The sequence below is a fragment of the Anguilla anguilla genome, chromosome 4 (assembly GCF_013347855.1).
Source record: "Anguilla anguilla isolate fAngAng1 chromosome 4, fAngAng1.pri, whole genome shotgun sequence".
In the NCBI taxonomy this organism is placed as follows: Eukaryota; Metazoa; Chordata; class Actinopteri; order Anguilliformes; family Anguillidae; genus Anguilla; species Anguilla anguilla.
In genome coordinates this window covers 6,160,090-6,172,589 of record NC_049204.1, presented here as the reverse complement: position 1 = coordinate 6,172,589, position 12,500 = coordinate 6,160,090, and the positions used below count along the sequence as shown (strand labels likewise).

At 51.6% G+C, this 12,500-nt stretch overlaps 1 protein-coding gene across 12 annotated transcripts in view; it reads right to left on the bottom strand.

Moving 5' to 3' along the window:
- unc13a (unc-13 homolog A (C. elegans)) overlaps positions 1-12,500 on the bottom strand; it is a 61,448-nt gene that overhangs the window by 30,403 nt on the left and 18,545 nt on the right. For all 12 annotated transcript variants that reach the window (XR_004764897.1, XR_004764898.1, XR_004764899.1 and 9 more), the window contains 7 exons: positions 11,317-12,099; positions 10,641-10,734; positions 9,530-9,576; positions 8,637-8,715; positions 3,729-3,734; positions 1,760-1,834; positions 905-1,124 (listed from right to left, as the gene is read on the bottom strand). Coding sequence is in view for 9 of the 12 variants with exons in the window: in XM_035414796.1 (XP_035270687.1) it covers positions 905-1,124; positions 1,760-1,834; positions 3,729-3,734; positions 8,637-8,715; positions 9,530-9,576; positions 10,641-10,734; positions 11,317-12,099 (1,304 nt within the window). In the remaining 3 variants the exon portion in view is untranslated. The remainder of the gene's footprint in view (positions 1-904; positions 1,125-1,759; positions 1,835-3,728; positions 3,735-8,636; positions 8,716-9,529; positions 9,577-10,640; positions 10,735-11,316; positions 12,100-12,500) is intronic.

The window sequence follows — 12,500 nt, the reverse complement described above, 5'->3', positions numbered from 1 at the left end:
GCAGGGGTTTAGGGAAGGGGCGGGGTTAGAAGATTCATTCATCGTACCCATTGGCTGTCCAACCCTGTTCCTGGAGATCTACTTTCCTGTAGGTTTTCACTCGAACCCTAACAAAACCACTCCTCCTTCAACAACTAGAGATCTCGTTGAGCTGCTAATTAGTAGAATCAGGGTGTGTCAAATTAGGGTTGAAATGAGAACCTACAGGACGGCAGAACTCCAGGAACAGGGTTGGGCGGCCCTGATCTTACTCATGCCGACAACCTTGACCACTGAAACCGCACTGAATGCAACTCCATCGAGCCCTGTCAGTCTTCACGCTGCGCTGTCTCTTTGAACATAATGCGTGATAAATGTACCCGGTGCCTTGGCAAACGCTCGCGGAGCCTGGTTATGCCAAGAAAGCACTTTTGATCGGAATTAGACCGAAGGGTGTGGAGGGACGGGCCGCATTTAACATGCGGAAGAGATTTCAAAGAAGACAAATGGCTTTTAATGCACAACGAATAAAAGAAAAGTGGATTTAAAATGTGTGAGAGGGGAGGGTAAAAGCGGCGGGGTGGGGGGGCGGGCGGGGGGGGGCGAAGAGAGAAACAGGAAGTGGAGAGCATAGGACCCTAACACAACACCACACTTACATTGCAGATATATATATATATATATATTGTGATAATTTGAGGATATATTTTATTTAAATGCATTGCAGTATTTGGGGGGGGGCGGCAGAGAAACAGGAAGTGGAGAGAATAGGACCCTAACAAAACACCTTCACTTACACTGCAGATATGGACTATATATTGTGATAAATTGAGGATATATATATTTTATTTAAACACACTACAGTATATTCCTGTTCAGTAGGGGGGGGGGCAGGGGTGGTGGTTTCTGGGACAGGGGAGCTCACTCTGCAGGCAGTCGGCGTTCAGCAGGTCCTGGCACTTTTCGTGGCACTTGACCCCGCACTCGGTGCACCTCATGCCCTGGCGGGCGATGCCCCACAGCAGCCCCTCGCACTCGTAGCAGTAGGTGGGCGTGGTCGCCGTCCACACCTCGAAGTTGTGGGGCGTGGTGCAGGAGATGGGGTAGATCAGCGCCTGCAGGGTCTTCTTGTACACGTGGCTCTTCTGCAGAGGGACGGACGGACGGACGGACAGTCAGCCGCGTGGGAGTGAGGGACAGAACGAGGGACAGAGGGATGGACAGTGGGATACATGGAGGGACAGATGGTGGGACAGATGGAGGGACAGAGGGACAGATGGATGGACGGACGGTGGGACAGAGGGATGGATGGAAAGACGGACAGTGAGACAGAGGGACGAACAGAGGGATGACGAAGGGACAGAGGGACAGACGAAGGGACAGATGGTGGGACAGAGGGATGGACAGAGGGACAGATGGTGGGACAGAGGGACGGACGGAGGGACAGATGGTGGGACAGAGCGACAGACACAGGGACAGAGGGTGGGACAGAGGGATGGACAAATGGACAAAGGGACAGACGGTGGGACAGAGGGACGGACGGAGGGACACAGGGTGGGACAGAGGGATGGACGGAGGGACAGACGGTGGGACAGAGGGATGGACGGAGGGACAGATGGAGGGACAGGGGGACGGACGGAGGGACGGATGGAGGGACGGGGGACGGGCGGAGGGACGGATGGAGGGACAGGGGGACGGACGGTGGGACGGACGGTGTGAAAATCTCGCGCCGCTGAGAGGTTTTGGGGTCTCAGGCGGCAGGCGGAAGGCAGACACTCACCAGCTCCTCGTTATTCAGCGTGCTGGAGGCCAGGGCTGAGGTGATCCCGGCCTTACGAGAGTTCTGCACTAAAGACTGCAGGGAGAGAGAGAGAGAGGGAGAGAGGGAGGGAGAGAGAGAGAGAGAGAGAGAAAGAGTGAGAGAGAGAGAGAGAGAGAGAGAGATACCAAGAGAAAGGGGGAGAGGGGGTGAGAGAGAGGGAGAGTGCAAAAAAGTGAGAGAGCAAGAGAAAGGAGAGAGAGGGAGGGAGAGCGAGAAAGAGTGAGAAAGAGAACAAGAGAAAGGGGAAGAGAGCGAGCGAGAGAGGGGAGAGAAATTGAGGGAGAGACAGGGAACGAGAGAAAGAGCAAGTGAGAAGGAGATAGAGAGAAGGAGAGAGAAAACTAGTATGAATGCATACTAAACAGAAAATAATACAAAACAGTGCTTAAGGACACCTGAACCCAATGCTCCGGTTACAAAATCATTATAATAACATATTAGCTTTAATATTTGCAAGCAAACAATGCCCTAATGAGCACGATTCGGTTACGGCTAACGGTGCCCGTGCTAATAATCATTCGCTCATTATTTCAGGACTGCTCACGCTGACAAAGATCGAACGATTTCATCCATCCATCCATTTCTGACTCTCTGTGTTCCTGCCGTCCTGGGGCAGAGGACTGCCGGGGGGTGTTCAGGTTCAGCCTGGCGCTGTGCTTGCTCAGCACTCCCCAGAGTCTAGACCGGTGGTTCTCAACTCGGGCCAGAAAGGGCCGGTGTGGGTGCAGGCTTTTGCTCCAACCAAGCAGTAACACACCTGATTCCACTGATCAAGGTCCTTAGTAAAGACTCCAAAGGTTGATTAGTAGAATCAGGTGTGTAACTGCTTGGTTGGAACAAAAGCCTGCACCCACACCGGCCCTTTCTGGCCCGAGTTGAGAACCACCGGTCTGGACTGTAGGTAAATGATGATCCTAGACGGGGCCAAACGGCCTATTTCCCGCCATCGCGTTCTCGCGGGTTCTCGTATTCCTTCCTTCACCCTGCGCACAGCTAATGCGATTAGCCAGCCGGAGCTAACGCGGTCAGGAAGCCGGTCTGCATGTAGAGCGGGAGTCCGGAGAGGAAGTTATCCAGATGTATGTTTCAAAAATGACTTATTTTAAACCACAATAAATTGTTTTTTTTCTTTTACTGTACTCATATGTGCACATATGGGTATTTCCCTACCTGTGCGTACATGTCAATGTCTGTTAAGCACTTTGTGTTGACTCGGTCAGAAAAAGTGATATATAAATCTGACTGACTTGACTTGACTTGACTTGAAGTGGGGTGGCAGTGTAGTATAATGGCTAAGGAGTTGGTCTTGTAACCTAAAGGTCGCAGGTTCGATTCCCCGGTAGGCCACTGCTGTCGTACCCTTTAGCAAGGTACTTAACCTGCATTGCTCCAGTGTATATCCAGCTGTACAACGTAAGCCGCTCTGGATAAGAGTGTCTGCTAAATGCCTGTAATGTAAGGAAAGCAAAGCACTGAAGGCTTTTCTTCCTTCACACGTAGATACAGTGCGGTCTAAGGGACTTGGCGGCGGATTGCAGAGGCTGCTGGGAACTGACGGGAGAGCTAACTCCCAAGGAGCCACTGCGAGCCGAGGCACTCACGCCAACATCCTGATCTGCTCTTGCATCAGCAAACCAAAATCCTCCAAAAATCCCCCAAAAAGCCCTTTTTACGAGAGCGGGTTTGGGTTCTCTGTCTGCTGCCACGCTCAAGACATTTCGGCTGAGAAAAGACTTCCGTGCCCGGTCCGTGAGCTCGACATTTCAACAGGCTGATCTCTCGTGGTGAAGAAGACGACAAGAACTGTGTGGAATTAAAACTGCCACTCTTCTTCGCAAGTTTCAGGACTCCGGTGAAAGTCTATAAGACTCTTGCGGTTCTGTATTTCGGGACAGCGGTACCCTCGTCGCTGGGCTCAGTTACTTACCATCGCCTGTAGGGCCGGTTGGTCGGGGTACAGAGAGAAAAGAGAGAGAGAGAAAAAAAACACAAGAGTCAGAGATCGTGGTACACTTCTACTGCATACAGAGCAGCAGTCACACTGACAGGACAAAGACAAGGACCATGGGTGACTATGACTAATACAGGGACAAGGGCTGATTAGATGTAGAGGTGTTATAACAAAATGGCTGTCTCGCAGAGACGGGAAAGCTCAAAAAAAAATCCAGACATTTCAGCGGCCCTGACCGTAACCTCGGGCACAAATGAGGACTGCCAAGCCTGCCTGCTCTCTGTTCTGGCCGCTCTGATTGGGCCCCGTGCAAATGGAGCTTCAGTCTACCCGTTACCACGGTGACTCAGGCTCCACCAGTCTGTCTGCGAGTGTGTGTGTGTGTGTGACAGCAGAACGGATTAACTCAGACAGACTGCCGGGCCTCTCCGGTGCGGTCGGGATAATTTTGGATTTCGGCTGCCGATTTTTTTTACAGAGGCGCGTCCGAAATTTCGCGGCGGGCCTCTGCCGCGCGTTTTGTGAGTTCGCCGCGCGCCGCACGCCGCACAGCGTCGCCGCATCAGAAGCGCTCGCCAGGAAGGCGAGGCCGGAGCTCGACGACTGGCTGACAAAGTGAAGAAACGGAAATAAAATGACAGGGCGTCGAGCCTGTCGACACACACATCCGTGTGTTGCGAAATGCACTCTGTTTTTTTTTTTGGTCTTTTTCCTCATTATAACGACTTTTGCAGAAATACATCGAAATGAGTGATGAATGCGAAATAGTGCATAACTTAAAAGGGAAATACAACCAGTTTATACCAAGTTACAAAAAAAAATTTTTTTTCTGAGGTCACCAAGGTTCTCTTACTTCAGGCCCTAATTCTGTGGTCAAGTTGCAAATGTAAAACCCTGCTGCTAACTCCTGCTGACAGCGAATTTATGGGGCTCCAGCTCAAACCTGGTAATTACGTGACTAGAAAAGGTAGTGCATCAGCAGCAAAAGAGGCGGGTTTAGGAAGAACAAATTACCTGTGGGTGTGGTGGGAGGTCGTTTTCATTATGGCTGTATGGATCGGCTGTTTTTCCCCTGTATCGCCGATGCACATTGACCACAGAGAATACCAGCATAATCTATGAGTTAGCGCTAGCATTGTCACTAAAACAGGGACCTTTTGTGTCATCAGTCATCAACGCTGGGATATCCTCTCCTTGGTTACTATTAAAGTAGGGCCGTGTTACTGAGTCAGAGTCGACTGCTATGAGACTTGATTCACCCTCTCAAGCTGTTAGCCTCTCCTGCGCGCGAGATTAGCGCACAAGCGCTAACATTATAACGGGTTCTGCCATATTACTAGCGCTTGTTTTAGCGAACACCCGAAGATAAACCTGGGCGCCCCGGGACCGATGGATAAACGACGACGACGACGACGTTTATGGTCGGTCCCGACATCGCGCTTTTAGAGGTGTTCCCCCCGCGCTCTCGGAAGCCATCCGGCGTCAGCCACCGCCTGGATTGGCGAGGAGGGACGAGGACGTTTCGGTCGGGCCCGTCCAACTAACTGTCTTCTCTTCTGCGCTGAGAATGTTTAACGTGTGCTTCCGGTGTCCTCTTTAAAGCCTTAAAGTTTTTTTTTATAATAAATGCATTTCTGAACTCCCATCGCCGTCCGGGAGCGACAGAAAGTTTTGCGTTCGGTTTTTTTTTTTTTTCCTGTTTCATGCACTTCGGTTGACTTGGGAGGTTGCGCCAGACCGTTATTTAGACTCTTACAGGAAGCCTCTGGTGCCACGAAGACATTGATCTGCATTCTGGAACCCCACCAGATCCCTGAATAGACTGCATTCCAACAGCCTCCATAACCATCGTTATTATATAACATGCCCAGCTGCCCAGTTTTAAAAAAATGACAGATCCCCCCCCCCCCCATTTATATTCAGTGTTAACATGCATCATCTTTCTTCTGTGCACCCTAGCATTCGCCAGGTTGAGGGGGGTCAGTGAATAATTTTATATTTATTTTTCAACCCACTCAAATGTTTTTTTTTTTTCCCTGCTCAGTCCATCTTTCCCACCAGAAAATGTTTACTGTTAAGTTCTACATGACAAACTGTTAATTGAGCAATATGAGAGAGACGGGATGTTTGATTGATTAACAGATAATGTCCCTTTTTTTCAGAACTGGTGGAAATGTCAGTAGTCGAAAGGAGATAGCCTCCATCCATCATGGCAGCTGTAGTCCATTCTAGTGGAATTTCTGAGGTAGGATTTCAAGGGAGGTGCCATTTTATAACATTGAATCAATACGATTATTTTTTATTATTTTTCATTACTATCATTCTTCGAACCTATTTTTTAAGTTTCCCCGTTAATTAAAATAAACACTTCTGTAAGGAGGCATGAAGTGTATTTTCAAAGGCATATCACCGTTAGAAAAATGATACATACAGACTAAGGCACGGGTGTTAATTAGTGTCCTATGGGACCGATCGGTTTACAGTAAAACTCCGTTATCCCTGGAGTTATGCCACAGATCAGTTCTGAGAGATGAATCCTATTGCAGGCAGCACGGTGATCCATTAAGCATGCCTAGCGACAGCGAAACGTGCCGGTGTCGTTCAGACAAACGCTGATGAATGTCACAGATGACAAGGCTAGGCTGGACAGCCGTGCCCTTTGGAGAGAGAGAGAGACGGAGGGGGACTTAGAGGGAGAGATGGAGGGAGAGATGGAGAGAGAGACAGAGGGAGAGATAAAGGGAGAGATGGAGAGAGAGACAGAGGGAGAGATGGAGGGTGAGGTGGAGGGAGAGATAAAGGGGGAGATGGAGAGAGAGACAGAGAGATGGAGGGAGAGACAGAGGGAGAGATGGAGGGAGAGATGGAGGGTGAGGTGGAGGAAGAGATAAAGGGAGAGATGGAGAGAGAGATGAAGGGAGAGGTGGAGGGAGAGACGAAGGAAGAGATGGAGGGAGAGACAGAGGGAGAGATGGAGGGAGAGGTGGAGAGAGAGATGAAGGGAGAGGTAGAGGGAGGGATAGAGGGAGAGATGGAGAGTGAGGTGGAGGGAGAGATAGACGGAGAGATGGAGAGAGAGACGAAGGAAGAGGTGGAGGGAGGGATAGACGAAGGGAGAGGTGGAGGGTGAGGGGGAGGGAGAGATAGAGGGAGAGATGGAGAGAGATAAAGGGAGAGGTGGAGGGAGAGACAGGGAGAGATGGAGGGTGAGGTGGAGGGAGAGATAGAGGGAGAGATGAAGAGAGAGACAGAGGGTGAGATGGAGAGAGAGATGGAGGGTGAGATGGAAAGAGAGACGGAGGGAGAGATAGAGGGAGAGAGGCCTGCTGGCAGTGGCTTATTTCCACCATCTGCTTCAGTGTGCTTCTCAACCGCCTGGCACAACTACAGAAAGTCTCTCTCTCTCCTCCCCCCTCCCTCTCTCTTTCTCCCTCCATTGCTCTCTCTCTCTCAGTCTCCTCCCCTCATCTCTCTTTCACCTTCCATTGCTTTCTCTCTCACACACACTCTCCTCTCCCCCCCTCCCTCTCTCTTTCTCCCTCCATTTCTCTCTCTCTCTCTCTCTCTCTCTAGGCAATGTAGCCACAATGACAGCAGGATCTCCTTCCCTCTGAATGAGAGGGCCTGCATCGGCATGCAGGAACACTGGGAGGGAGGAGAAGCAGGAGATGGACTGTGGGGCGTTTGCTCTAATACTCCCCAAGTTAAACATGCATGTTGTGCATCATATCCTCCATTTTGTCATTGCATCATCTAGTCCCCTGTGGCTGATGGGCTTCTACAAACATTGCAACGGCGCTCATTTCTCTCTGGGAATTCGCACTCCTCCTCCGGGATGGAGGGATGGACGGAGGGAGGGAGGGAGGGCTTGCGTGCGGCTCGGAGCGAACGCGTGTTTGGGGCCCAGGGGAACACGCCTGCAGACCCACAGCACCCCCCAGCCCCCCTCCCCACGGAGGGGCTCTCCTGGGGTCACGTCGGGAGAACTCCACCAAACACGCCCCATTCCACGCTGGGAATTAATGACACATTTGTGTGATACACAAACGCCAGGCCGGTGTTTTTTCGCACAAAACAACGGTTGCCGTGAGCCACGGGCCATTCTGTTGACCTTCTAGGGCCAATTAGTCACTGTCTTCGGAGTCGTGTGCGTAATGAAAACTTGGTCCTGAGATGCACAAGACAGGCAGTCGATAGAATACAACTCCAGTCGCGGACTCGTCTGGGGAATGCGGAGACGCGATCCGGCCAATCAAAATTCAGCAGGAAAAGCCCTTGAGTGCAACGAGATGGACAGACAGCTGCGATCTAATTGGTCCTAAGGGTCCGAAGCTCCGTCCACAGCATTGTAACAGTCCACAAATACGGCCAATCACAAGAGCGAGAGCCAATCACAGAGAGAGCTCAGGTATCAATGAAGCTATGGAAAAAAAATCCCAGTGTAAATGAGCCCAGCAGAACGAACCAACTGACAGGACGGACGATGAGTGACAGGTAGAACTGACACGAGGATGTTTCGGGAGAAGGAAATGAGCATATTAATGTGGAGGCCCACAGCTGTGGCAAACACAATAATGGAGAGTGAGATGAGAAGTTCGGTATCGCTGGGTATGAGGGAAAGCACGGACTGGATTTAAGGATGTATGTACATTGTAGCGTGGGGCTGCCCAACCCTGTTCCTGGAGATCTACCGTTCTGGAGGTTTTCACTCCAACTCTAACAAAGCTCACCTCATTCAACCACCAGAGATCTCATTGAGCTGCTAATTAGTGTAGAATCAGGTGTGCCAAATTAGGGTTGAAATGAAAACCTACAGGACGGTAAGATCTCCAGGATCAGGGGGTTGGACAGCCCCTGTTGTAGCGTAGCAGCTGCAGGTCTCACCAGATCTCTAACTAGAGGGATGGCCTTCCTCTTCCGGAGGTCCGGCATGCTGTCTATGCTGTACAGCGCCCCTCCCGGCCTGTGGGAAGGAACAGCGACCACGGTGAGAACACTCTCCTCCAGATACAGGACATTCTGACATGGAGCCATTTTGGATGCCCACCGCAGGACAAATGCCTTCCCTGTAATGCAGTGCCAGGTTTGAGGTAGACGACTAGTTGGGTAGGTGGTTAGTACATACTGGCTAGTTTAAGAACCAGTTGGAGGAAGATCTGTGGTCAATTGTAGGTCGCAAAACTGTACATTGTAGGGGGAGCTAAAATTCTGTAATTTTTAAATTCTGTAAAATTATGGAAATGCTGTGACAGAACTGTCCTGTTGTAACAAGACTCTGTGTGGAATAAGATTTACAGACTCGTGAAGAATAAAACAAGCAATTCCCGTATATACTGTGCCTCTGCATATCTCTCACTCTCTCTCTTTCTCTCTCTCTGTCGCACACACACACACACACACACACCCTCTCCTGACAGCATGATGTATGACCAGGGAGAAACAGACGTCCTTGAATTAAAGCACTTTTTCTTATGCTACTGCACGGCCCCAACGGAACGAAAATGTTACAGCGGCCTGAGCGTTAGCATTAGCCTCACATTACCACTTTCAGCCACGAAAGTGTTCGTCATGTTTATACACCCGTTCTTCTTTAATTTTACACTTGTACTGTAAAGCAGTCTTCCGCGTGCAGCCCGTTAAGGTTAAAGTCTCATCTACAGCGCGAACATGTTTACTGCCACCAGCGATGCTCAGCCCGTGTGTTTTTCAGCGCTGTTTGAGACCTGTTCTCATGTGCTTTGCATCCAGCGACTCCAGGGACCGAAATGTTAACTTACCCCCCTTGAAACCACAGCGACTGGGAACCAGACGTCTCCCCACGGGCCTGCAGAGGGAGGGGTGGAGGGGTGGAGGGGGTGTGGGGGGGGGGGGGGGAGGAGTTGTTAGATCAGAGCACTGTGTGGCCCCCCGTTCCCCATTTCCCCACTGCTGCGAACTCGTATCGCCCTCCCGTGGGTATTGCAGAACGTCCCTGATCTCAGTCAACAAGCAACAGTAAACTCCGGCTCAACTCTTCTGTTCAGCTGGAAGAGGACCTAGGGTAGCAGACTGCTGGTGTGCTGAATGAGCACAGTCACTCTGTGACTCACTCATGTCAGAGATGACACTTTGAATCTAGGAGGTATGTGGAGAAAGTTTACATAACCCCGTGTTATCTTATATTTCTTCACTTCTTCATCTCATGTCTACAGCTGATCTCATTTCAGGGCAGTGGGTCCCAAAACTTTTTTAGTCAGGCCCCCATTTGGCAATAGGACATTTTTTGAAAGCCCCCTGACAACTGCTTGGATGCTATTTTCTTTTTGGTCTGTAATGGATCTTTTTTCCTTTCATCCCTCACTGTGTGCCCCCCCCCCCTCTCACCCACCACCCCGTTATCTCATGCCCCCCCCCACTTTGAGAACCACTGTTTCAGAGTCAACAAAAGTGACCGGAAATTTGGTCACCTTCCGATTTTTTACAAAACTCAGGACACACCCACCTGTCGGTCCGTTCCAGCCACGGCCAATCAGAGACGACAACATGAAAATCGCTATGGACACGACAACAAACTGAAAAGAAACAAAATGAGGCGGGAGACACAAACACAAAATTCAACAAAAAGCAAATAAAACACACAAAAAAAAACGGGCTGCCAGTAAAATAATAAAGAATACACGTGAACAGACTACCGGAGAGAGAAGAATCGAGACACACAGCTATGGAAAAAAAAAAGCGATAAAAAAAAACCGAATAAAGAACAAAATAAAAGCGTGGGTACAGAAAATAAAGATAAAAAATAGAAACCCAAAGCAGGGAAGGGATGGAGGTAAAGAGAGAGGGAGAGGGAGAGAAGCTCGGAAACGGAGGGAAGGGTATCTGCGCTGCGTCCGGCGCACGGGGGCCTACCTCCTGCAGCTGCAGGCGGACCTTGTTGAAGAGGCGAAGCCAGTTCGCCTTGGCTCGCGACATGGAGTCCTGAGCCTCATCACCCCGCGGGTAACTGAGAGGATCATAATAATAATAATAATAATAATAATAACCATAATTATAATGACATACTTTAAGTTTGCAAAAAAATGAAGCTTGTCCTCCATCCATTATCTATACTCGGTTATTCCTGGTCAGGGTCGTGGTGCTGGTGCTGGTGCTGAAGCCTATCCCAGCATGCATTGGGCAAGAGGCAGGAATGCAGCCTAGACATTTCACCAGTCTATCACACACACACACACACACACCATTCACTCATCATTCACTCACACACTCATACCTATGGGCAAATTAATTCTCCAATTAGCCTAGCTTGCATGTCATTGGACTGTGGGGAGAAACCAGAGTACCTGGAAGAAACCCACACAGACACGGGGAGAACATGCAAACTCCAAAGGCCCAGACTGGGATTCAAACCCAGGACCTTCTTCCTGCGAGGCGACAGTGCTACCCACTGCACCGCCGCGCCACCCAAAGCGTGTCTTATTTCTGTCTTATGTTTTGTGATATTCATACATACTCAGACATTTTGTTTAGACCGTGGCTCCAGTGCTTTGCAAGAGGTGATGATGTAACGGTGTTGGGGGAGGGGTACCTGTCGGGTCGGGGTTCGGCCTGCTCTGGGGGGACGGCCGGGGCGCTGTCCTCCACAGGGGGTTTTTCGGACAGGGGAGGCTCCTCTGAGGGGGGCTTGGCAATGGGGGCGGGGGCCTTGGCAGTGGGGGCGGGGGGCTGGACGGCGGGGGCGGGGGGCAGGACGGCGGACGCTGGCGGTTTTGCGGACGCCGGTGGTTTCACGGCCGCTGGGGGTTTCGCGGACGCTGCAGTTTGGGCCTGTGATGGGGGCGTGGCCTGAGGCAGACCGGGCTGCGGCTGCTGCTGCTGGTGCAGGGAGGCCTGCTTCTCCAGGGGGGGGCGGGCGGAGGGGCCCTCAGGGGCCAGCGCGGGGGCGGCGCCGGTGGGGGTGGGCGTGTAGGGGGGCTCCTGGTCCTCACTCAGGCCGCCGTCCAGCGGGTACAGGTCCTCGTCTTCCTCGTAGGGCTCCTCCTCCTCCTCCTCCTCGGTGTAGGTGTACCCGCCCTCCTCCTCGGGCTCGTACAGCTCCCCGTCCTCCTCCTCGTACAGGGCCCCCTCCTCCCCGCCGTCCTTCACGTACCCCCCCTCGTCGCTGTACCCCCCCGGGGGCTCCTCCCCCTCCCAGCCGGCCGAGTCCTTGCCGTAGCTGACGGAGGAGTGGCACGAGTGGTAGGAGTCGTTCTCGTCGTAGGGCTCCGACCCCCGCAGGCTCTCCCCGTCCTCCGGGCCGAACTCCTCGCTCAGCTGGGAGCTCCCCCGGCTCAGCTCCCCCGAGGAGGCGTAGCGACTGCTCCCCGTGGGGCTGCGGGGGGGACAGACAGACGGACAGAGAGAGAGAGAGAGAGAGAGAGAGAGAAACCAGAGTGAGGGAAGACAAGAGGCAGAAAGAAAGGAGGTGCAAAGAAACCAGGAGCGGACTGATAAGAGAGGTGCGGGAAAAGTGCACTGTGAAGAGAGAGCGAGGGAGAGCCAGGTGAATCTGGGGAAAGGAGAGAAGGAGAAGGAGAAGAGCAAACAACGGACGAGTACATAGATAGGAGGAGTGTGGGAGCTCGACAGAGCCATGATTGTGGACCGGTGTGAAAAGGAGAGAGAGAGAGAGAGAATGCATAGCACAGCAATTCGTTTTTCACTGGGAGAGAAAGGGCGAGGTGTGCTTTCAGGGCGCTATATTTATATAGAGATAATATTCGCAAGCAACGC